Source organism: Labrus mixtus, chromosome 1 (assembly GCF_963584025.1).
Source record: "Labrus mixtus chromosome 1, fLabMix1.1, whole genome shotgun sequence".
NCBI lineage: Eukaryota > Metazoa > Chordata > Actinopteri > Labriformes > Labridae > Labrus > Labrus mixtus.
This window is the reverse complement of record NC_083612.1, coordinates 23,117,711-23,144,211: the sequence shown is the minus strand read 5'-3', so window position 1 is coordinate 23,144,211 and position 26,501 is coordinate 23,117,711. Positions and strand designations below refer to the sequence as shown.

General features: G+C 40.4%; 2 protein-coding genes across 4 annotated transcripts in view; one reads left to right on the top strand and one right to left on the bottom strand.

The window, feature by feature from the left end:
- Window positions 1-26,501, bottom strand: part of adcy7 (adenylate cyclase 7) — a 570,666-nt gene that overhangs the window by 487,307 nt on the left and 56,858 nt on the right. For 2 of the 3 annotated variants that reach the window (XM_061045565.1, XM_061045581.1), the window contains 4 exons: window positions 26,330-26,437; window positions 26,077-26,191; window positions 23,911-24,035; window positions 22,386-23,487 (listed from right to left, as the gene is read on the bottom strand). In XM_061045565.1, the coding sequence (XP_060901548.1) occupies window positions 23,341-23,487; window positions 23,911-24,035; window positions 26,077-26,191; window positions 26,330-26,437 (495 nt within the window). In that variant the 3' untranslated portion in view covers window positions 22,386-23,340. Of the gene's footprint in view, window positions 1-22,385; window positions 23,488-23,910; window positions 24,036-26,076; window positions 26,192-26,329; window positions 26,438-26,501 lie in introns of those variants that run through there. The other variant, XR_009674083.1, reaches the window with a different exon arrangement.
- On the top strand, window positions 13,177-22,361 carry brd7 (bromodomain containing 7). The gene is made up of 17 exons (XM_061045692.1): window positions 13,177-13,306; window positions 13,625-13,818; window positions 13,897-13,993; window positions 14,084-14,141; window positions 14,316-14,460; window positions 15,043-15,153; window positions 16,528-16,700; window positions 17,407-17,521; window positions 17,781-17,856; window positions 18,522-18,629; window positions 18,727-18,862; window positions 19,636-19,747; window positions 19,862-19,909; window positions 20,617-20,704; window positions 21,312-21,455; window positions 21,936-22,076; window positions 22,186-22,361. Exons 1-17 carry the CDS (start codon window positions 13,258-13,260, stop codon window positions 22,254-22,256), a joined length of 1,866 nt encoding a protein of 621 aa, XP_060901675.1. The 5' UTR covers window positions 13,177-13,257; the 3' UTR covers window positions 22,257-22,361.

The window sequence follows — 26,501 nt, the reverse complement described above, 5'->3', positions numbered from 1 at the left end:
GATGTTAGAGTTTATGGATATTGGGCCACCAAGATGGAAGGAATTTGAGGTTGTAGTAAGATGAACAACGGCTTCTTCAACCCCAGGGCTAAATGGAGTCCCCTGCTTGGTTTACAAAAGTGTAAGTGATGTACTTAGATCTCTGAGGAGTTTGCTGAGAATAGTGTGGGATAAACACGTTATACTAAGAGCTTGGTGTAGAGCAGGGGAAATCCTTATTCCTAGGAGAAAAAGTCCTCAGGGTTAAGCCAGTTTCAGACTATATCCCTCCTCAATGTAGAAGGTATAATTGTCTGTCTAGTATAGCTATCTAAATGGAGGAGGAGAGATTTACATGTGGTATTATTTGATTGGGCAGTTGTGTTTTGTTCAGTACTGTATAGCCTGATTTGGAGTGCCTTTGAGTTCTTTAGAGTGCTAGGTGTTCTTGTAAACTTAGTGAATGCATACTTTTAAGACATTGGAATGTGTATTAGTACTGCAGGTTTCACAACAGGTTGGCAGTGACTAGAAATAGGCAATATGGCCGGGTGAACTATTTCCCCATAGTAGCATTCACAATGGCAATGAAAGTATTTATTAGAGTTTCAAGTGGGTGGTAGATAGGGAGAGATGGCAGGATGGGATTCGTCTCCCACCAAAATGGCATATGTACATGGATGACATTATACTGGTGATCACGACAGTGCCATATTTGTATAATTTTGCAAATAGTCTAGTTGTTGACTTATTTCACAAAACATCAATATATGTTACCAAAAGAAGGCAGCAGTAGGAAATCAAGGGTAGCAACAAATCGGTAGGTATTTTCTTCACAGGATTCAGATTTCTGTTTGTAATCTCCTGACAATATAGCATATACGTATACGTATTGAGATATTTCAGTCTGGGCCAAAGTGGAGGTTTTGACATGTAAACTACAGGATGGGTGGATCATACATCCCATCATTAAAAAGGATAATTACTGACACTATCTCTGAGCCACAGCCACCCTCATTAATCCTTAAATCTGTACATAAGCGATTTTGACATAAGAGAAAGAATAACATCTAGAATATAGCTAGCACCAATGGTAGTCCTTCCAATGTCTCTGTGGAGAAGATACCACTCTGAGACTGGACCAACTTCTGATTGTTTTTGTCCTTATTCTTGTGATAAAAATGTTACTCTGAAACATTTTAATAGATTTACCCACTTTAAGAGTTGTTAAGTTTAGGTTAGCTTTTGTTAATCAGTATTTCTTTTCTAAATCAGCAATTTCATCAGCTGTTATGAACATAAAAAATAACTTTTCAAAATAGATGCACAAAAAATGACATTTCCTGTCACTCAAATATAAGCAGCAGCAGCAGCAGCTGAGCCATTTCACTGTAAGAGGATTCAGCACTGACACAGAAGGTTAATCCATATCAGAGTCTGAATCCCATTAATTAAAACAGATATGTCACTAAAAAAAATCCTGTATTGGTGCAAAGACAACCTGTCAAATACAAAGTATGGTTATAGACAAAAAAACACGCTCAACTCACTTTCAACAAAAACAACCGGGTGCTGAATCCCCAAAAAATATTTGATCAAGAAAAACAATAAGGACAGTACTCCAAATTTTGTATTTTAATTGCCACATGAACGTTTCGAGCTGAGGCTTTTCTTCAGCGTGTGAGCAAATTTTCTTTTCTTTTTTCAAACATCCACAAGTGTAATCAATTTATACTTTGTCACAGATGGGCACTCCTCCATCACAGTAGAGGGAGTCTCCATCCAACAACCCACCCACAACACAAAACAACACCCAACCCACATGAGCTTCCTCAATAACGAGGTACATAGAAGAAGAGCCTCAGCTCGAAACGTTAAGTGTGGCAATTAAAATACATGTTGAAATACAAAGTATGGACCAGCTCATACAAATAAATGGTTTTCTATTATTTAGTCTGTTAGGTAGTGTTTCAAACTTCACTAAACAGCTCAACATTGTGTTTTTTTTATACACTGAAAGGACAGATAACAGGGCTGTGTGTGTTCCATGGAAATACGAGCGATCACCAGTTTGACAGGCTTACACAGTCCAGTGGCTTGTCAAGAAAAGGCAAATGTGTTGAAAAGAGAAGTGGTGAGGTTACCCTGAGAGCAGCTAACAAATCCCCTCGGCGCAGGACTTGAGTTGGGGTCTGCGGACTATGACTGATCCCTGCTCGCTCCACTGAATCCATCCATATCGTGTACAGCTCCATGAAAACTTGTGAATGTCTCCCGAGACTGTCCATATGTACCAACAGGCAGTGTCAGCAGGGCTGTGCATTAGGGGGAAACGAAGGAAAGAGTTTAATATGACACTCAGAAAAGGTTTTAAACAGAAATACATATTAAATTGTGATGAAGAGCCCTCACACCCCTGTGCATGAGGTGTGTTGCGACCGCGTCTTTTTCTAACTTCCGGTATGCACCATGATCCTGCACTGAAAACCTTTGATATCATAGTATGACAGTATGCCGCGGCCACGCCCCTTTGAGGTAGAATCTTGGTTTCGCACAACTTTAGAACTTCAACATGTCTAGAACACACTGACACTGAGTTGGCGATAATCGAATGAACCGGGTCTCGGAGAAGTACGTTCAAATAGGTAGCATGTGAAACCCATTATTTTGAAATTTTGAAAAAAAGAATTATGCCGCACTTCCTGTTTGGTTTTGACAAAAATCTGTTTAAGGATGGTTAAAGTTCAGTTTAGTATATTTAGTCATAATTTTGTGATGTTTCAATATTAATGGAGGGTGCAAAACTGACATTGAATTAACATAAAATTCAAATGTTGATTTAACAATATGAGTGGCATATCAGTGGCAAATGAGTGGCATATGCCGTTCTGGTCCACTCATGTGCTGTGTCAGGCCGGTACATGCCTCGTCATATGCCGCATACGAGTGTCATATGCCACGGCACGAGTGGCATAGGCACATATGAGTGGCACATGCCGTTCTGGTCTACTCATGTGTTTTGTCAGTCCGGCACGTGCCACAGCACATGAGTGGCATATGCCGTTCTGGTCCACTCATGCTGTGTCAGGTCGGCACATCCCTTTGCACATGCGTGGCATATGAGTGGCATATGAGTGGCATATGCCATTCTGGTCCACTCATGTGCCGCAGCATATACCACATATGAGTGTCATATGCCATGGCATATGAGTGGCATATGCCGCGTCATCTGCTGGTCTGGTCCACTCGTGCCGCAGCATATGTCGCATATGAGCGGCCGATGCTGTGTCAGGCCGGCACATGAGTGGCACATCCAGTGGCACATGAGGGGCACATGCAGCGGCATATGCTGGTCTTGTCCACTCGTGTCCTCTGAATGGGTGCAAGACGATTTTAGTCCTGAAAAAATTGTCATGCCTGTAGGTGAAAAAAAACCTCTATGGGTAGGCCTTTTGGAAAAGTTCATGGGGCGCACAGAGACATCAAAGTTTGATGGTATGCCGTGGCCACGCCCTTTTACGTAGAATCGTTCGGAGCACAATGGCAGATCTTCAACATGTCTAGAATACGCTGACACTGAGATGGCAATGTTCAGATAAAAATGGCCTTGGTCAAGTTCGTTCAAATAGGTAGCCTGTGAATCGCGAAATTTAGCCATTTTTCTTACATTAAGAAAATGATGGTGGACTTCCTGTTAGATTTTGAATACGGGTGCAATAGGATTTTAAGTAGGTTTTGAAATGGCAAATGTGCATAAAAATTGTTGAAAATGTCAAGGGGGCGCCACTGAGCCATTTGCCACGCCCACTTATCAAACCCACATGAAAAGTTTTACTTTCCCTCTGGGATAGTGTATTAAGTTTTGTGTGTATACAACAATGTCAAGCCCCTCAAATAACTACTTCCTGTTTAATGGCGAACAACGCGTAAGATGGCAACAGCGTTTGGCCTTAGGATGGTCCACACCAATTTGGAGGGAGATATGAGCAACTGTGTAGGAATGGCTTGTGCTAATTCAGAAGCAAATACTGTTGTCCACAGGTGGCGCTGTGACTTTATAAGAAATAACCAATATGAATGTGTTCAGGCTTGGCCCAACATCTTGCATGACAAATCAGGTGATAGAACACTGCATGCCAGAGTTATAACAATAAAAATAAAAAAAATTCTTCCTGTTCAATGGCAAACAACACATTGTTAGCGGAGTAACATTTTTGATTAACTACGCCCACCTCTGGTTAATTCTCACCATCTAAGAACCTGCACAATATCTGAATGCTTGAAAGGCGGAAGAAAGAGAGAGATCTTCAAGAGCTTTAAACCCAAACCATAATGTGCCTTCCTTTTTTTCCATTAGCCGTAAGACCCACCACAGCCAAGAGACAAATAATGGCCAGGGGGCTAATGTTACAGCTTATGTGGCACAATGCAGCTATAGCTAAAGGTATAAGTAAAGGTGGTAACCACCACACTCTCCTGTAAAAAAAATAGATTTTTTTTTATATTTGTTTCCAATACCAGAGTTTGTGCACTGGGATGTGTTGGTGTTTCTCATTTGCAGGATGATATTCTGCATTGTTGAACCTTTAAAAAATTGTTTTAACTACAATGTGTTTTGGCACACATAACACACGACTTCCTAGAAAGTCACAGGTCATATTGTGCTACTGATTCTGCAGGCGTCAGTGTACCTGCAGTGCAAAGACAATATCACTAAAGGAAGCAGGAATTGATGAGTCTAAAATGAAATGATGTGTGTGTCTCCTTCCTGGGTGTTAATTACTGCATAAAAGTGTGAAAAAAGAACTGAGTTCCTCTGATTAATGCTGAGGCTGTCAGTGAGCGCCAGGCTTGACTGCCACATCAAAGCCACCACAAACAACAAGGAACTGGTGGTATTTCTTACAAAAAGGCACAATCTTCATCTTTCCTCCATCATCACTAACTTTACCCCACACTCAGCCCTGACCATTTAGTTTGAATTGAGTCACTCTCTACAGGGGAGGAAAGCTTTGAAAAATAACTCTTTATCTGTGTTGCTGTATTTCTGCGAGCACAAAAAGGCCGTCCATTTGTCTGTAGATTTTTTAAAAGGAAAAGAAAGGCAAAGAAAAAAGGCAAGCCTACCTAATGTTTTCTCTCGTTTTTTTCATGAGGCACTGTCTGTGCGTCAATCCCTTTATCTGCCTTTCATTAGCGCCTCGCTCGCCCTCTTAGTGGGGCGGGTGTCTGGGAGACAGTCACTTTCTCCCAGCCTGTGATGTTTCTGCAGATTACAGAGGGCCTTTGAAGCCGCTGCACTCCTCATTGCCAGGGCCTCAGACGGGCCTGTGCCATCTGTCAGACTGATGGCAAAGTAGCGGAATGGGGCTGAGACACCCTCTGTGATCCACACTTTTGTCTTTTATGAGTCACATTTGGATGTCACGTGAAAGCCACACCTTTGTAATCTGCTGCTGGGCCCTGCCTGGTACACTGGACTCTGCAGCATACAAACACATACACCCACAGGCAGGGGGTAATAATGGTTCCTCCGTAATTACTCTTACCTGTGGGCATCAGTCTCTAACTGACACAATTATTGTCATCCCCTCACAGTGATCTCTGGTTTCTTCCTGCTTTTCCAAGGCCCCTGAAATCACTGTCATGTGGGTCTTTTTATGCCAAACCAGTGGGAAGGATTTGATTGTTCATGAGTTTAGGAGACTCTAAGTTTTTCTGTTAAAGGCTGAAATACACTGCAGAAAAACCAGAAACCAGCAGTTAAAGGTTTACATTACAACAAAACCCAAAATAAATATACTACACTGGCTTTTCTTCTGAATGCAGGGTAGAAGAATACATTATTTAGATGTCATAATAACCATTGTTTTGACTTATCACTTACCACTCCCTTCTTACACCTGTTGCATTACGTTTTGGAGTCCAGTGCTTTGCTCAAGGGCACCATGGTAGTGCTCAGGAAGCGAGCTGTCATCTGTCCAGCAACCAAGCAACCAAACCCAATTCCTTGTACCTGCAATCCACATGTTCCAAGTGCTGCCCCTAAAGCTCCAGTGAATTTTTGGCTGTTTATGAAACAGACTGAAATCAACTTCATTCCCTCTCAGACCATTAGCGTAGAGATCGACCATTTCTATAGTTATTTAATTTCTGTAACTGCTGCTATGAGGTAGGTGTGACATCTGGTGATTAATAGCATGTTGCAGAAACAGCCTCTTATGACATCTTCTAAAGCGATCTGTCCGCTGGGATGGTGGCTTATACTCCGGCTCGTCACCTCTTAGGGAGGGCTAGATTAGAGGCAGCACGTTTCGGGCCTCTTCCTTTGTAGAGATGATACATTCTCATTGAATTTAGAAAGAACCATTTCCCAGTGGCTGTCTTTCAGTTTATATAAACTTTTCAAACGGCTTCAGATCTGACGGTGGATCGTCACCAAGCTCACAGGCTTTTAACACACGGCACCCCTGTGTACTTTTCCAACCCCAGGACAACTGTCTTCGGAGGCGGGCAGAGAAGAAAGGCAAAGATCAACAACCACCTCCACCCTCCCCCCAACCCCCCCTTTTTTTTACTCCTCCCTCTTCCCGTCACACAAACACACACTTGCAAATTTTATGACGCATGTAAGCATTTTGATGTGTGTGCTCCATGAAAATGCACACACAGACAGCTGCCAACAAGCATCCCCTGCAGAGTCAAACATCAGACCAGCCTCCTTACAAAAAATCCTCCATTATAGTGGAGTTTTGAAAACAGAATAATACATTAAGTACCTTAAAGCAGAGGGTGATGCTCAACTACAAAAGGATTAAGTAATCCCAATGAAATATACATTAGAGTAATTGGATCAGAGAAGATTGTGGCTTGCAATTGGGGGCGGCAGATGCTAAGACGAGCGACTTCAAATAACTTCAACAGGGTGTCATCCAAGATGCTGACAGTGAACGCATGATTTCATAGCTTAAGGATGTTGTGTTGATCATTGTTTTATATCACTTATTGTCTTTGAAATTTAAAAATATTATCCTCCCCAGTATTGTGTTAGCAGCTTCAGGTATGGCCGGATTTACAGTCTTACTACATAAAAACATGAACATTTTGGGAGCACACGATTGGTCCACACCTTCATTCACAGACCTAGATATAAGACAACCAAAGAAAAGGAACATCTTAGCAACAGTGGTGGACTGTAAAAAATTGATAATCAAAGCTACTCACAAGAGGTGTCTCGGTCACGGATAAAAATAGAGTCACCATCCACACAAAGATTTGACGAGGATGACTGACTGATGCTCAAAGATTTTACCATGACAGAGTGTCAGGCAGGAGAAAAACAGTGAAGCAGAATGACTGGCTTCCCCACTTTGATGTTTCCGTCTGACTTGCTTGTGATGGCTGGTTACATCTTCAAAACCGTGCTGCGATGACAGTTGTAATGACCCCAAACATTTCATCTGTCATATCTGAACAGCGGCCTGACAACTTCAAGTGAAAAGAGATTACTTCATGACCAAACTTCATGCCATATTCTTACATCTCTCTATAAGTTATTAATATGCATTTGTCACAGGCTTTAAAGTTGATGTTATTATCCCCCAACCTCGTCACTTTCCAATCCAAGTTTTTACAAAGTGCAGAAAGGGTGAGTGTCAGAGCTACAAAAAAATGAGAAAATGTCAATGTATAGCAGGAACATTTGTGTGATGAAGAACTTAGTGTAATAATGCATTTTTTTTTTTTTTTAGTCAATAAAAAATGTTCTATTTTTTAATCATTGTTTCTGTAAGGAACTTTCAGCTTGGGTTGATTTTGCGCCTCTTGTGGGAAAAATCAGAAGTGTGTTTTAAAAACAATGCTACTTCTTATCTCTTTGAAAAACCTTCCCCTGCATATTTAAGTAGTGTTTTTTTAACCAACAATGTCATACTGCTTTCTTTTCAACATTCACGTGTACTGTCATTTATTATCATGTAGTATTATCAGTGTTGTCACTAGGGCTTGCATAAATGGATCCTGGGTCTGTGTCTTTTCAGTTTTGGTGCGCTTTGGTGCCAACAGCAGGTCTCTGACTGCAACTGCACTGTCGTAAAATGGTTACACTTTCCATATTGGGGCTTTAACATATAGGCTACTGTCAATTATGACATTACTGCCATACTTATATTACTCTGTTACTTAATTAATTATACCTTGATATATCCTTTTTAGGCGGGGGTTTTTATTTTATCCCATATCCACTTAAAACCTGTAATACACTGTTTGTTTATTTGTATTTATTTGATATTCAAGGCTCTTTTTTCTTACCCTTTTTTGTACAGCAGGACCAGCTGAGGGAGAATCACAGTGTCAATCAGGCAGTCCTTCTGAAGGTATTAGCTGACGAGTGACGACCCTCCATGCTCCACCCAGATACCAACACCAATCACCTGAAAAGAGCAAAAACAAGACTGAGAGACAGGCATGTAGACAGGCAGGCAGAATGGGAGCAAAGAGGGAGGGTTCGAAACAACATGGAAATTATTTTTGACATGTTAATTACTGTATAGTGACAAGCCCAAAACATAACTATATGACAAAAAACAATTTTTATGCTGAAGGTTTTGTTTGCATGTGTTTCTCATAAAGATATATTGGTATTTACTTTCATTCTTTTTCATAACCAGCTAAAATCTCCTCACAGGAGCTTTAACTTGATGAAGTTCAAGCGAAGAGAGAAAATGCTTGACTATGTTTAAGTAAACGACAGTTATTTGCCTGCAAGCAAGTCAACCTTGAATGGAGTATTACAAAAAGATAATTCAAATTTAAAACATAGTAATGTTAAAATGTAAAACAACTTAGCCAAGTACTAGTTCAGGAGTGTTAAATCAGCCTGTTCGTACCTCCATTGCTTAGCTGAGCCGTGTGAAACAGTAAAGCTGTTTGTATTATTGTTGGTTGTGACCAAGCATCCCGTTTCCATCACATCAATAGAGTGGTAGGCAGTTTCCCATGGTTCTGCTGGGTTGTCGCTTTCATGTGGAAACAGTCTCTGGGTCCCTCAGCCCCTCTGTTGTGACAGAAGATAATGAAATTCACAGCATCTGCCATTTGTTAGCATGTTTGGTGTAACTGATCTCCTTTTAATCTGTGGACTTCTAACATGTGTGCAGCTCCACAGCTGGACTGAAGCAGATGGATCCCACGGCCTCTCTGGGGCTGACTTGGGCCGGCATTGACTTTTTTCCCCTGGAGCTAAAGTCAAAAGCACTGGGGAACGTTACATTTGAACACTGTTATCATAACCATCATTTGCTTGTAATGATGTGACTTTTTCAAATCAAACATGGTCACCTGTTATGTTCTTCCTGCATTGCTCTTCAGGTAAAGTCTGCTAAATGCTGTAGTGTGAGTGAAAAACAATTCTTGACCTTCTGGGATTTACTCCTCAATGGAAACAGAAGTCACACATTTCAAGTATCCAACACATCATTACACCAACTCTGATCGCAGGAGAATGAATTACTATTTTTCCTTGAAACAAATACTTAAGTCATCTAAATAATTCATGAATTAAAACTCCAATATGCAATACTTTTACATCCACAACATATAACCTTGTTTAGCTATACCATCAATTTTGTAAGGTGTTTGCTTGTAGAAATGAACTTACAGATAATTATCAGTGATCTCTGCAGAGCTAGCATCTTCTAGCTAGTTGTTATGGTGTCATCAAATTATTTTTGTTTTGATTTCTCACTGTTCTAAACATCATTATTTTTAAACTCAGTGAAAATGTTCTGCTTAACACACTGGATAACCTGCTAAAACAGCAGCAAAGGTCAGCGACAACCTGGTGAGAGAATCATGTGAAAGAATCATGAAGAAATATTTCGAGCTAAATATGTTCATCAGGTGGACAGAAACATGTGAAAGGCCAAAAGCTACAGTTGAATCAAATTTGATGGTTAAGCAACATTTTACTAAAGTTTCTTCATCAAAGCTTTAAAGGTGATATTATTTAAAGAACATACACAACACAGAATAAACCAGGCAATACATTACAAATCTAAACGAATTCCAATTGAATTTGTAGAATTTTTAGTCAAAAGATATCCTATCATGCTTAATGTAAACCTCAGCTGACCAATCCAGATAAATATCTTCTTTCTGGATATAAAAGGAAAAATCAAAGCCTGAATTCTTTGTAACAAGATCTGCCGGTGCAGCAAGCAATTTTTAGCAAAATGTATTAAAATGAGATGTGTGTATCTAAATTATGTTGGGTCACAGGCATATCAGGGCAACATTTCTCTGACCTTTCAATTCCTAGATTTAAAAAAATATATTTTTGCCATGGTAACTGAACCTTTCTCCATAACTGCATCTAAAAATGTGACCGGTATGTGAAAGATGTACTACAGGGCTGGTATTTCTGGAATCACATCAGACGGTAATTTGTTGTGGATGGTTTTGCTCAGATAGAAGACTCAAACATCAACAGTCTCAGAGTCACCTCTTCATCTGAGAGCATGGATGGCTCATATTGGCTCAAATGGATTCAGTCAATCTTCATTCCTTACAAACCTTCTTCCCCCGTCCTCTACCGTCTTCATAAAACCTGGAATGTGCTTCAAAGAATGCACACTATCTTTCCTCAATGAATAAAACATGTCATTCATCAGCTGGTACAATATGTGCCGATTTAACAGAGTATTACAGCTCTGCAATGTGGGAAAGCTCCAGATTATAAAGACTCAAGAGAACTACGGATCCCAAACATAACTAAGCGACATTGCAAAAACCTTTGGAGGTGAATTTGGTTCATTTCGGCAAGATCTGGTCAAAGTTGAATAGAAATTAAATATAATTTTAGCATACAATCTTCTACAGTATAGGTTACATCTTCATTATATATCACTTGTACACAAAAGAGAGAAAGACAATATATTTGGGATTCGGGATGGTGTTCTCTTGTTAAGCATGAATTTGAAAGAATACAGGTGCAATATCTGGCTGTGTAAATGGAGACCTTTATATTTAATCAAATCTTAAGCAGTGATACGCTCTCGTAGGCACAGCAGACCATCAATTTGAACCAGCCTGCACACAATAGAAAAAGCCAGAGAAAACACATTAACTTTCCTTATTTGGTCTACTTCTGAACTACTTAGAAACATGAACAATTGTGTTGTTCCTGCTTTTTGAACAAGCAGCCAAACAAACATTCTTGAGAAAAAAGTGCAGTGCTGACATCAGGCTAGATAGCTTGCTATTTAACATGTAAGGCTGGCTGTGGCTCAATTGGTAGAGTCGGTCGTCTCTCAACCGGAAGATTGAGGGATCAATCCCCTGATGTGCTCCCACTGCTTTGTTGGTGGCGTATGAATGTGTGTCAATGGGATTAGTATCCTCTGACATAGAAACCTCTGCCTACAGTGAGTGAATGGTAGGTGAGACATGCGGTGTAAAAGCACTTTACAAGATGTAGTCCATTTACCATGAGCATACCTACCTGCATTTGTTGCCGCTGCCTGACGCTTTAACTCTTTAAAACCAACCACACTGTGGCCTAAGACATAAAGGCAGGACATACATGATGATTGTGATCTAATTTCTTTCTTTCATTCGTGAAAAAAAGGGAAAAGGCCCACTGTGCAAGTCTATTGCTTATGGATATTAGATTTCCTCGATCTTAAGGTTGATAAAAATGTAACGTAAACATTTACATTGGCTTGATTCTGAAGTTCTGGCTGCACTTAAAACTCCTCGCTTGAAATATTCCCCTATTTGGTCTCTTTTTTTTTTCTTTACCACCAGTGACCTTCTAAAAAAGACATCTCAAAGGTCACACATTTAACTAACTTAACATGAAGTACGTTACACACAGTTCCCGTCTGTCCTTGAGTTGTCACAAACCTGGATGACACATAAAAATTTCATAGGGTACCTGTTTTTATTCAGTCTGATTGGATGCTTTCATTTACAAAAATATTGATTTGACTCAAATCAGATACATAAGACAGCTGTAGATGTACCTGTTCCTACAGTTAGCAGTTAGGTGAAAACAAAGTAAAAGGTCGAAGCTGGAGTGGTGTAAAGCTAATACTGTGTGGAAATCAGTATTTGATGGCCCATGCCTACAGTCTTTTAAAGTGTCCAAATGTCATGCTGTAAATTGGGGTAAAGGGTACTGCTCCAATTACACAAGTTCTGTGAAGTAAGCATGCAGAATTTGTTTAGCTCATAAAAAACATTTTGGGTGATATCTCGTGTGAATAGCAATGATTGTAAATGGTAAATGGATTTGAACTTGTATAGCGAGTCATAGTCTTCTGACTAATGCCGATTGTATCATCAGAGGGAGTTTGGCATGGGCAAGAATACCATGAAGCAAAAGCAGTCTTAAGATTGGACATTGACTTTGATATTTGCATTAATGAAGAACATCTGATGAAAGATGAAATTGACTTTGAAATTTGGGGTTTGGTGATCTTAAGGGTTGACATTTGCTAAAGGCTTAAAATGAGGATACAGCTTTATTTCAGACCTTCATTGAAGTGCGGTACTAAATTGTTAGACAAGGTATTTAATTGGTCGCCTTTGTGTGCATATTTGTGTAGCTGTCCCCTAAACATCTTATCTCATCATGTGTTTGGTCTTTTTCTTATATTTAGAGATTTGGCCTAAAGCAGAAAATCTTTCCAGAGGGAGCCGATAGGGGCTCCTTTCCTCGTTGAATATCTCTTCACTTGATCCTGCTGGATTTTACCGAACGATGGTTTTTGTGATTCAGTGGCTCTCAATTGGGTCTACTATTAGCCTTATAGGCTACTGTGTCTATTCATGATAAGATATGTTTATTGTAAAGTACAACGAAATATTGTTGGAGCAAGCCTGTAGATGCCTAATATCAGAAATATACAAATACTAAAACCAAACATTCAAATAAGAAATAAAATTCTTCTGTGAGTCAGTGGGGGGGGGGGGGGTCACTGAGACGGCTCTGTGGTAAAAGTAGGCTAAATGTTTCTTTTCTCTCTAAATGGTCCATGATGCAGACTGACAGCTAAAATATTGAGTCAAAAGGACACTCAATACAGGAGAAAGTTTACTTTTCCTTGGGTGAAGTTTAAAACTAAGCTGACTTCGCCACCTACCGACGAATTAGAGGGTGGTTTCAGGTGTCACCGCCACTACGGCAGGTGGCGCTGTAGGCCTGTTCTCAGTAGTAGTGCTTCCGCTATCATTGAGAACAGAGAGCAACCGGTTCCTGATAAAAAAATACAAACAATGGGCAAGAAGCACAAAAAACACAAGTCCGAAAAACATGGATATGAAGGTATTATCAGCATTTTTTTTTTAAAAGCATGCATTCAGTTATTAAATTCGAGGTTTGATTTCTTAATTAAATAAGATATAAACTCGGGTTCGGCAGTAAGTTTGTCGCGTTAGCAACACCATAGTGCTAACCTAGCTAGCTGTGTAGCATGTGTCATTGTACGCATGCTACACAGAGTAATTACTCTTATCTCTCGGGTATTTCTGCATAAAGCCAAGATTTGTTTTTAATACTACAACTCATACATGTTAAGTAGCTCTTTCCAGCACGATGTCTCTGCTACCTGTTAGCATGTGTGTTGATGTTTGGTGTCTGCAGAGTACGGAGAGAGACCATTGAAACTTGTGCTGAAGGTGTCTGGAAACGAAGTGACGACAGGAAGTTCAAGCCGGGAAACTTTTTACGATGAACAGCCAGCGGACTTCGACAAACCAAAGGACAAGAAGAAGAAGAAGAAGAAGGATAAAGACAGGAGTTTTGTTTCTCCTGAGGATGACAGAGTTAAGAAAAAGGTAATATTACCAAACCTTGTTGTCAACGCTCCTGAGTAGTTAGTTTAGTTTTTTAATCTCCTTGTTTTTAATGTTAAGATGACAAAGAAGAAGAAAGGTCAACAAGACCCAGCTGCAGATGAAGACCGGGAACGGAGCAGAACTCCAATCCGGTCAGAGCTGGATAAACTGGAAGGTAGTGTCCTGTTTTCTCTTGTTTGCACTTCATGTCAAAATCTTTTCTCCCACTTTTCAGCAATTCTGTGTTTTATGTTGCTTCTTGCAGAAAAAGAACAGACACCTCTGCAGGAAGCGTTGAACCAACTCATCAGGCAGCTCCAAAGGTGCAGCTTCAGTCATGTCTTGTGATAATGGTTTTGCTTGTTCATTTAAAAACTTGTTTTAAATGTAGGCGCAGGTCACGTCTGTGTTTGTGATTATATAACTGAACCTCCACCCGCCCCCCCCCCCCTTAAAGTTAATAACTGTTAAAGTAATTGTTTGTGTTTTCTCTGTAGGAAAGACCCCAGTGCGTTCTTCTCGTTCCCGGTCACAGACCTCATTGCTCCTGGCTACTCCGCCGTAATCAAGCGGCCCATGGATTTCAGCACCATGAAGGACAAAGTAAAGAAAGAGTGCTACCAGACGTTGGATGAACTTAAGGTATCTGCATGTACACAAAACTTCCAGCAAACAACTTTTTCTCTTTCTTTGCTGGTTAACTTAGCAAACAGCAGCAGTTCATATTTGCCCTCCTCAGATTCCTCAGAGTAACTCGATGACGGGGCAGTTGTCATGTTTGTGTTTCCTCTGCAAGCTACTGTCTGTGTCTTGCAAAACGTTGTTTATGAAGTCAAATATGCTTGACCCTGTAACAACAACAGGTAGACTTAGTGAGAGGAGTGTTTTTGTAGTGTGCAGACTGCCCTAGCAGAGTCCATGTTTTCACCCATTATCACACTCTAAATTCACAGTTGATTTTTCCGAGTACATCTTGTTATAGCTTAACGCTGCCTGCTATAGTCATACATAAGATTCATCTTCATTAACATTTAAGTACAAGGAAGTGACCGATCAGACTTAATAACAGTAGATAACAAATATTAGAGGGGTCAGGGCACCCCTTTAAATGTTTGGGATTGAGATTAAGTATAGGTACTTAGAGAGAAAAATGAACGCTCAACAAACATGAATCACATGTTTATGTCATGTCCAGTGCTTGATGATTTTGTTTCACTGATGCAGGTGGATTTCAGGATTATGTGTGAAAACGCCATGATTTACAACAAACCTGAGACCATTTACCACAAAGCAGCTCGGAAACTGTTACACTCAGGAATGAAGATCTTGAGCCAGGTATGAAAATGGTCTTGTCCTCTTGTTTAGTTCAATATACTATATTTATAGTATATTCCATATTCTTTTCTTTTGGGGGGGTTTTCTTGGAAGGATAAACATACAGTGAGTAGTTGTAATCTGGTATCCATAACAGACTAAAAAATAATGCTGATGTCTCCATGTGACGTACAAAACCAAACCAAACCATCAGAAGAATATGGATTGTTTCTGTATTTGTATTTTAATGTCCGTCATCAGTGTCACTGAATCAGTGTCACATGAAGGATTTAACAGCACGAAGACCAGAAGTGCATTTGATTACAATTTCCATGGAAAAGATTCAGAGTTAGCGATATAAATGATGATTAAATGATGATAAAATGACAGCAGCTTGTTCTTCTTTCCATTTAATTATACTACTTTATACATGTTCTGGGGTCTCATTTATAACCGCTGAGTATTCACAAAACCAGGCCTGAAACTGGCAAATGCCATTTCCCACATATTCACGTTTGTGATCTATAAAAACAAACCTGACAGTAAAATATGCGCACCAGTAAGTTAACTCGGACACAGGCGTAAGTACATTTCGGAGGCAGTGGAAATTGGTGACACAAAGGTGGTGAATTGAAGCCTGCAGAATGTATATTGATGCTTCTCTCACATTTTATTTCACTAAATATCAAACTTTACCACCAGATCCACGTCATCATAATCATTCAAACTGGCAGTTTCATATAAATGTGGAAATTAAGTCGGGTCATCTCTCACACGATCTTTACGCCTATTAATCCTCCTAATTAGTCACAGTGCAGACAGTTTGCCACGATCAAATGTGGACAACAATTGAACATTGTTCATGACTAAACGCCTGATTATAAATATGGTAGAGTGAGCATTTTGACAATATATGAAGAAATCAGTGTGTGTGCCGTCAACATATAAACACTGCTGATACACTGTTTTGACTGTTTTCTTAAGTTCCCTCAATAAAACAACTTATGAAATGTTCCTAGCAGGTTTGTCGTGATCCGCTTGTGGACGAGGCTTATTAATGACGCAGCATATGAAAAGAAATCGGAAACCATGTAGGATGCAGCGATTTAGTTAGACACGACTAACATACTATATCACAATATAATTACTACTGCGACCCAATCCTCAGCTGAAGTTCAGTTCCTGTTAAACCCACATAGTTTGGCCTGTAAATGTGTAACTCCCTATTCTCTGTCAGAATATGTCATTATTTCACTTCCTGTACTGATGGCACAGTGTAGCAGTGTGGTCTTTTTTCTATAATTCAACACATGGGGGTAGTAGATAGCCTCTGAGTGATTATATACAGCATCATTAACAGGCAGTTTTACGTTTCTCCAAATCATCTGTCTACAGGAGAGGCTGGAGAGCCTGAAGCAGAGCATAGAATTCATGTCTGGCCTAGATCCCTCTGGCAAACAGCTGGGGCAGTCCAAGGACCAGGGAGGCACCGGCCTGGACCAGAATGGAGAAAGACCCAGCACTGCCACAGACAGCAGCGAGAGCTCTCATACACCCAGCACACCCAGGTCCGTCACCCTGCTGTTATCAGATGCTTTTTTCCTTTAATCACAGTCCTATGCCTCTAAAGCTGAGAGTAAAATGTGAGGAGTGAAAACATATTCAAATATAAAATGTAATGTATAAGTCTTAAATAACTGAAATATATATATTTTAACAATTTGCCTCTCGTCAGCATGGTTAAGCTGGAGATGACTTAATGGATAGAAGTCAAAATTCAGCATATTGGTGGAAACAGTTTTGTCCTGTGGGAGTTCTGTTGGTTTGTTTTCACCTGACGCCACATGAATATGTTTCCAGCAGTGGAGCTGTAGGCAGAGAATCTGAGGAATGCCTCCCAGCATGCGGGGTCTTGTTTTCTCTCGTGGCTGTGAATCTTTGAAATCAGTGCTGTTGCGTGTCGGATATGACTCACTGTCAGAGGAAACTGCAGAGAAACCTTTACTTTAATGTTTTTTTCATTCAGCTGCTTTCCTCCGTCTGGGTTACAACAGATGATACTGCATATGAGATCTTTATGGCGTCTGTTGACGTCAACAAGGCTCTTACATGTAGGTCATCTAAGGACTAAAGGTTGCACATAGAAGTTTGATGTCACTGGTGTAGGTGTTTAGCTGCAGTGTGCAAGCTTTTTATTCTCATTTCAAAAGAAAAGCCTCGTCATTCATGGTCAATGTGCCTCTTCCGCTGTCTGCTTCGTTTTTTCATTTACAGACACGACAAGGACTCCAAGGACGAAGCAGCAAAGGCAGAGAAAGAGCTTGAGGAAATTCGCAAGGTCATCGAAGAATCTGGAGGAAAGCTGTCCAACAGGATGCTGCAGAGTGATGTGAGAACACAGGGTTGAACAAATGATTAATTTCCTTTTTCAAACGGACATATTCAATATGAAAAATATCACGACTCCTGTTCTGAGTTGACGTCATAAAAATAAAATTATTGGGATCTAAAAGACCTTGGTGTTTAGTGGAATGAAGCGTCTGCATGGTGCAAATGCATCATTCTTCATCTTGTTCAAGTAAATCCATGTTAAGACACAATGCGGTCACTTCTCTGAATTCTGATGTTATAAATCATTTGTTGTGTAGTTGGATTTCGCACGACGGAAGTCTGATGGGTCCACCACTCTGGCAATCCTCAACCCAGCAGATCCATCAGTTGGAGGTTAGTTCACCTGAGAGAAAAATTGCATTCATCCTTGAATCCTTAATGTCTTGACAACAACTTAACACCTACATTAGTTTACATATATATCACACAAGAATGCATGATTGTCTTATTTCTAGCAGTACTGGGAATTTTTTTCAAAGGTCCTGCATCCGTAAATCGGTACAATAAAGGAACAGCAGTGGGTTTGTATTATGATAATAATGTAATAATAATGACAAATAGAGGCCTCTTATGTATCCCTAACTGCATTCATTACATGGGCTCACTTATCTTATAATAATATAACATAAAAAACTAAGGAAGGAGAGTCTTTTGGAGAATATACATTTATTTAAGGCATTGGTAAAGATGTTCATTTATCTAATGAATTTGATATTTATCTACATCTGGTTTGTTTCAGTCCATAAAATTGAAATGAAAATATCAAAACCATCAAACATTCACTGGTTCAAGCTCTGATAATGTGATGTGGACTTGTTGTCTCGGCCCTTTCCGATTGTAAACTTGTCTGTAGATTAAGGAGAGCTGCCAAGACACAAAAGAATGCGCCTGGTTAGAAACCCCTTGGAATCTGATGATGCACATTGATCTATCATGGTATTGTAATGGGGGAAAGAACTTGTGATAGTTGGTGAACTGTTCAAGCGTTTCCGTTGCAGATGTTGGTTACTGTCCTGTAAAACTGGGCATGATGTCCAATCGGCTGCAGAGCGGCATGAACTCCCTGCAGGGCTTCAGGGAGGACAAGAGGAACAGAATCACTCCAGGTACACCATTGTCTGCAAATTGATAAAATCAGGCCTCCCCTTGTTGTTGTTGTAACTGATGTGACAGACAATGAACTATTAATCACAATTTCCACAGTGTCCTACGTCAACTACGGCCCGTTCACCTCCTATGCCCCCACCTATGACTCCAGCTTTGCCAACGTCAGCAAGGATGACTCTGATCTGATCTACTCATCCTATGGCGAGGAGGCCAGCATGCAGGGCTCAGACAAGTATGTGCAGCACGGCCACAAACGCACACCATCTCTGTGGTATTCACACAGAATGTCACTGGAGGCATTCCTGACTGATTACTCTCCAGATGTTTCTCTATTGCACTGAGGTCATCCAGCTGAGAGGAGGGGCTGCAGACTGAGCCTCGTCCTGACTTCTTACTCTCTCTGGTTTCATTTGTACAGTCATCTCACAGTACACTTATGACAGCATCAGTTTACTGTATCTCCCCCAGAAACACTGCTGATTTACTTTGAATTGTTTACATGGTCCATGTCACTCCCTGAGTGTGTGTATCCGGGCTAAACATTGAAGGTGACTGGATGTTTAGTGTCTGGTGTAGTCATTGAGTGAGCATCTACAAAGAACCTTTAATGTTATAAACATGAAAACAACTTTATTAAGGATTGTTTATAGTTTGTACTTAATATCTCTGTGAAGGAAGACATTTGTATTTTACTCAATTGAATATGTACTTACAAGGATTTTCTTTAAGGAAGAGTTTGCAATACCTTTTGATTTGCTCTTTTCGAAACCTGTGTGTTTCACCTTTATGTTTTATATCATTGTAGTAAAATCATTTCATACTTGCTCAATGTCTGAGCCTTTATTTCTCTTCATGAACAGATTTCAGGAGGTTCCGTTTCATTCCTTAGAAACCGTTAGATGAGTTAACATCAACGTCTCAATTGGCCAATAAAGTGATTGTGATTTTAACCCTGCTGCTTAGAAAACATTCACTTTTAAGTTTTTCTGTTTGTGTGTTTGGTAGCTTGTCAGAGTTTTTGGCCAAATCAGACGATTATGTTTACAAACTGGCAGACAATATCCTGGATGCGGTGACAAATGGAGAGCATTCAAAAACCCTCAAGGAGACAGAGCAAGTAAGTACCTAATGTGATACTCAAACTCATCCAGGTGAAGTTAAACAGCACTGGATAGAAATGAAGAGTGTTTACTGACTGTAATGGGTTTTTTTTTTTTCATTGCCCGTTCAGCAGGTGGTGGAGGAAACCAATACACAAGCGGGGAAGGATGACATGGAGGTGAGTGTTGGTAGAAATCTGGAGCTGATGCCCACCAAAAAGCTGTCCTCTGTGATAAACAGCATCTGTGTCTTTCCGTGCAGTAATAACGAAAAAACCATTGTGTGTGTTTTATGTAATGTGATGTTGGGAAGTGGATCTCCTGCTGTACAGCTCGTGTTCTTGTGTTTTACCTCATGTGTGGATACTTCATTTCACTTTGGCATTAAAGATGGCCTCTGCAGATGGTTGCTGCATCAACCAGCTGTGTCAACATAGCAGGGGCCTGCCTTTAGCCATGATCCATCCACACATGGAAAGAACATTTCCCTTCAAAACACAGCAATGCGACTCACTCATAGCTCGCTGTTGAAGAATTTGAAGGGGCCCGTATTTTCTTCCAGCGCCTGCTGGCTGGGTTAGAGCTGAATTACTCCTCAGAGTGACACAGGAAACCAAAGCACATCCCCCCCCCCCTTCACCAGACACACAGCAACCCTCTGTCCTGCCCGTTTGCTGTTCTTGGCTGCTCTCCAGTTTACTCTCATCCCCTGCCCGGGTGTTGCAGCTTTTCATTAGGTTTGAATTTATGTCAGCGAAGAAGCAGTGTGACTAAAGAGGCTTCTAAATGCCTGGATGTTCTCTTGAAGCGTCAGCTGTCTGCTGGGGCATGCATCTTTTTAATCTGACTCAACATGCCCCCCCCCCCTTTTTTTTTTGTCTTGTAGGTAGCTGAACCTGATGGAACCAAAAGCAACAGGCCCAACTTCCTACGCTCTGCTGCAGGCCTGCAAGAAGCTGCCGAACTCTCTGCGGGTAAAAGTCCTCTTTAGCACTTGTAACATAAAGTCATTAAATATAAGATCATTTTCATAATAAATCAGGGTATCTGCAGGTCTTCAAATAATTAAATGTATTATTGAATTAACCTCATACAAGTGTTAGAAAGTATACACATTTAAGAATGTTTCCACCGAAATGTAAATGTAGTCACTTACTAATTAATGTTAGTTATTAATTATTGACTCCCCACTCTCATGGGAGACGTATGAACTGGACACAGATTTGGTCAGCCCTGAATATGTGAACAAAGAATTTCATAATTAAAAGCTGTTGTTGCCATTTAGGGAATTCAAGAACAAGAGAACAAAACTCCAGCTCTGATCTGAAGCAGTTAGACGAGCCTTTTATCTATTCAGTGCCCCATTAAGATTCCTCTTAGATCTTTCTAACAGCCCATCAGAGTTTTTCTCTCTTCCTATGCTCTCTCAGCCCTCAGACAGTAATGTTACAGTAAGGAACAAAGGATGTACTGTTCAATACAGAGGACAGGTGGGATTACCAACCAAGTAACATGAGGAACTCAGAGAAAAAAAGCAATAACTGAATGTGTGCTGTCTTTCTTTACCCCGTCTTGTCACAGAGGCTCTGCACTTCCAGGTGAAACTGGACGAGACTACAAAGCTCCTGCGAGACCTGCAGGAAGCTCAGAAAGAGCGTCTGAGCACCAAGCAGCCGCCAAACATGATCTGCCTGCTTGCCCCGACTGCCAAGGAGCTCGAGCTGGGTAAGAGCCTTTCAATCGTAGACCTTTGTTCTGCATTATAACCATGGTCACCAGCTGAAGACTACCAACAACACCCCAGTTATTTTGTTAGATTTTAGCTCAACATATGAGTTATATGGATCTTTGATTCAAATAACCAACCCCCACCCACAGGGACATTTTCCTTACAATGACTTTGCATAGAAAACTTTCCAAAGAAGAAAGCTGGCTAGTGCTACCAATCTTTATTACTGATGTAGTTAATATGAAGCCACAGTTATTTCCTGGTGAGCGTAGCTTATGGAGATGGGCAGAGTGTCCATTAGGTTAACAAGTTGACTAAAAGGCATTATTGGACAGGCTCATGACAGGCCTGGGACATCACAGATACAGGGTTGTATTAAAGTTTAGTTTTTAGTAGCGTTGCCATGAATTTACTTTTTCAATTGAAAAAAAAAGATTTCTTAATTTCTTGTTACTTTTCCATCTCTCTGTCTGCAGCTGAGAAGGTGACGGGGAACCTGGCTGAGTTAACAGGTCAGGTGGCCCCGTGTGATGTCAGCACCGTGTACGGCATCAGGAGGGCCATGGGCGTTGCTTTACCTCCGGGACTGCCTGAGTCATTCATTGACCTCACTACAGGTAGACATATTGAAATTTCATGAATGCTGTTTTTAACTTAAATGTTTATATTAAAAGAAACATCATTAAGAAGTTATAACATCTAATTGAAACTTTTCAATGTTTTCAGTGCGGGAGACAGCTGAACCAATGGAGACCATGTCCAGTTGTCAGGATACAGCTCCAATCATCACTGTATGATTTGATTCCAACAACATTCACAGTTTAGTAACTTAATTTTTGTAGAAAGTGTGTTTTTTGTGTCATTTTTATGCATTTCATTCAATAAACTTCTTTTTATATAAACTTTGGCTCTTGTAAAACACTGAATGCAGACTTAGGAAAACATTTATTACATTCTGTAACTGTACAAAAGTCAATGCCACTTTTATTCACATAAAGGCCAATACTTTAAAATTCTTGTTAATATGTATCAACAATTACAGAAACATGATGGTCTCAAAAAGATAAGGCCACGAGACAGATCAAGTTTTCAGAGACACAGAGAGCGATTGGGATCAGTTCAGGAGATAGTCTGAGCTGGGTTCAGAGAAAACTTCACAGCAGGCAGGTTGTTAGGTCACAGACAAAAGAGGATCACAGGTTTCCCTCTTTGCAGCATTTATGCAGACAAGCAGCAGCACTCAAACATACAGCACATGGATTTGTGATAGTCTGTTTCCTCCTGAAAAGCAGCAAATAGCCTGTAAGTCTGTTCATTTGAGACACTTTTTATTCTTGTTTTAATACACAGCTGGACCTCTATTAAAGGTTTAAAGTTTAGAAAAAGAACAAATTATTATGCGAATATCTCCGATGAAGGCATGAAAGAAGATCTATTTCTGATAACGCTCATTACACAGTAACAGAGCAGTGGGTCCAGACTTGACTTTCAAATGATGATCCAAACAGAATCCATTGTTTTGTTTTTTTAAGGACCAAAGAGGTCTTCAAAAATAACAACTCAAGTTGGCATTGGTGCAATACATTAATTGCACAATTAACAATTAACTACCGATAAACAAGTTAAAGACGAGAAGTACAAAGGTGACGGACCACTGGACGTATATCTGTTTGTGAAAGGAAACAAAAATGATGATTGTACGTTCTGACCACCTCTTCATCGTCCTGATCCGTCTGAAAGGTCAAGAGTTTCAAGTGTTGCTTCATTGTGACATCACAGGAACCCAGCTGCATCAGTCAGTTTGTGCTGTGCAGGAGCATTTGAACTCAGACCCCTTTACACAAATCTGTCTCCAATTCTGCTTTCTTCAGCAGCCTGACCTCAACTCATCCCCATGCTCTGTTGCTTGCTCATGTCCGTACACACGAAGAAGGTTTTCAGCTCCCCTTTGCCCTTCACATTAATGAATCCTCGACACTCGCAGGAGTAGCCTAGCTTCTGCAGCACCTTCGTTGTTTCCTCTGTGACCTGGAAGACAAAGAAGGCTTAAATATTGCTAAGAAAACTTAACGGTCTGATTTAAAAGCACATCTGGGGACGTGTTGAGAAGTTCCCTGCTGTAAAAAGAACACCTGGCTCCTCTTATAGAAGATAAGTAAAGAAGAAATATGAGTGTCTTTGGATCCACACTAAATGTAGAACAGCAAAAGAGAGGAAAATATTCAGTGTGATGACACAATAGTATTAATTTGACTTGCTGTTGAAAGGATTTTCGTCACTGTTCCAAGCAGATAAAAATTAAAATAGAGCCAGTGTGATTTATTTTTACACTTGTGATCATGAAGAGATCTTCAGCACAGGGCTGCAGAGGTGTGTCAGTGTGAAATGTGTTTGTTGACACTGTTTGACCTGTATAAACAACAGGTGAAGTGTTTCAGTTGGGCTCTGTACCTGGATCTTTCCCAGCTCCCCGGTGCTCTCCATCCTGCTGGCCACGTTGACTGTGTTGCCCCAGATGTCGTACTGAGGTTTCCTCGCCCCGATCACTCCAGCTATCACAGGGCCATGATTGATGCCTGAGAAGAATGAAAAAAGAAAAGACAGGATGACATATCAGTTTGAAGAGACATCTAAAGATCTCAGGCTGCACAGAGGCCCTGTTGGTAGGTAGCAACATATATGCCAGAATGGACAAGCTTAAGAATTTTTTTTTCAGTTATTAATGCAATTCTGGCGGTTTACAGTCCCTGATTTTTCAAGGACATTTTCTGTCTGGTAAAGGAAAAGCTATCACCATAGCTGTCTGGAGAGACAGAGAGGACATCTGCAAACTAAATCAAATGTTTCCCTGAGGAGCCAAAAAGTTAAGTATTATTCCACCGCATCTGTTAAGAAGTTTGAGTATTAAAACTCGAAGAAATGTCTGCTTCACACTCACAGCAAACTTCACATGAAATGAAAAGAATTCTCTGGGTTAGCTTAACCTGAATTGGAGAAATTCATTTGACTATTTTTGTTAACACTTTATTCGAAAGCCTTCCAACCACGTTGACATCACAGAACTATATAGCAAACTGAGAATTTGATAGAAGAAAACAAACATCTCCCTCTCAAAAACAAAGAGAGTCAAATAAAATACAATCATTTGTATTGTATTCAGAGGTTAATCAGCTACAGTGTAACTTTCTTGTGTATGAGAAGTAGCTTTTCATTGCTATTGTTAGCTAATGTTAGCTAAATTAAATATTGCTGGTGAGATAGGGGGGAAACAGGATGTGGTCTATGGCCCCCCACCGGGTGTGTCACAGTGCAATGGTGCATCACAGAAGATTGTATTCACAGAGATGGCCTCAAAAGGTTAATATAGCTCATGAGACAACAAAACCAATAGAAAACTGTGAGAAGTGGAAACAACGTGTACACAATGTAACAGTCCAAAATAGAGCAGAGTAGGAGAGAAACAGCTCAATGCTGCTCAGGGCATGAGGGTGAGTTCACATTTCAAACACTTAAAATAAATAAAACCAAAAGTCACCGACAAAACACTCAACATTGAGTGAGTCAGAAAAACAAAAAACATCCTGAAGAGAGAAATAAAAAAGAGCAGGAGAAGGTAATAGATATCGCTGGCTACAATTGGATTTCTTTGAATTCAAACATAAAGTATTTTAATTGCAACTCTATTTGAATTATATTTTGACAGATTTAGCTGAGTCATTGTCATGTGATTATTTATATCAAACATAACAACGACCACTCAAGAAGAGACTACCACACACTTGACTAACATTGAGCTTACAGTGCACAGTCATATTCTATGTTTCAACTAATCTTGTTGTTGCACTGCTGTTACATAATGTTTCAACCTTTACTTTTGTGCTGTAATTGTCACCTGTGGGCGCAGTGGTAGGGCTGAAGAACATTTCACTTTCAGTTTGTTTAAAAGGTGCAGTTCTAGCTCGAGTTTTGCAGCAAACAATGGAGTAACTTAAAGAGCACAATCCTATATATACTTAAAAGCCAAATGTACCTCTGACCGCAGAAAAAACAAACATTTCTTAACACTGGTCAAAGAATAGGGTTCCTTTCATATAGACATGTATTCAAAAAGTATTAGTTTGAGGATTTGGCTTCAAATTCAGACAGTGCAGACCAGTCCATCACAAGGAAAGTGCCCTGTTGAAGGTTTACGGCACTCTGCAAAACTTGAGTTTTTATGTCTCAAGTTTGTCTCTAACAAAAACTGTACCCAGACAGCTGTGTGGAAACAAATGTGTCTAGACTTCAGACACAACATCAAGTCCTCTTCTGACCTCTGTCTCTACCCTAACAGCCACTGTAACATTATTTAAAAGCATCGTCTTTCAAAATCACCTCCAAGCTCCTCAACATGACAGTCAGCCATAAAGCACAGGCTATACATTTCTGTCAAAGGAAACAGTACATTAGCTTGAAATATTGCTGTAAGGAATAAGGAAAAGCTCAAATGCCAGTCACGTTTTGCACAATGTAACCAGGGAAACGTGTCGCCTTGTTGTGTAAGCTGGATACAGTGCAGTGCAGTAGTCATTAATGAAAGGTTCCTCCTCAAGCTGCCAAACAGCTGAGCACACTCACCCACACGCAGCCTGAAGCTATTGAAGGAATGTCTGTTGATGCCGTCCAACTTGCCGATCAGAGCGATGGCAAACTCCACCATGATCCCGATCTGTGCCTGCTGTCGCTCTTTGTCCTGAACAGAACATTCAACAGACTCATCATGAAACATTCATGTTTATATGACAACTGTAAAATTGTGATCATGCTTTGCAAGTTAACACAGGCGTTCTGACCCAGGCCTGAACCTGGTCTGCGGCGGCTGCTACTCCACCTGATTGTTCTCCTGACCAGGCGTCCCACTGAGCCCTGCAGCAGCCATGTACGTGCTGCCAATTGTCTTGATCTTCTCCACACCGCTGAATTTGGGCTTGGACAGCAGCTGTTAAGAGTAAGAGAAAAACAAGAGTGTAAGATGTGTGGGAATTCATCATTCCTCATTTCAT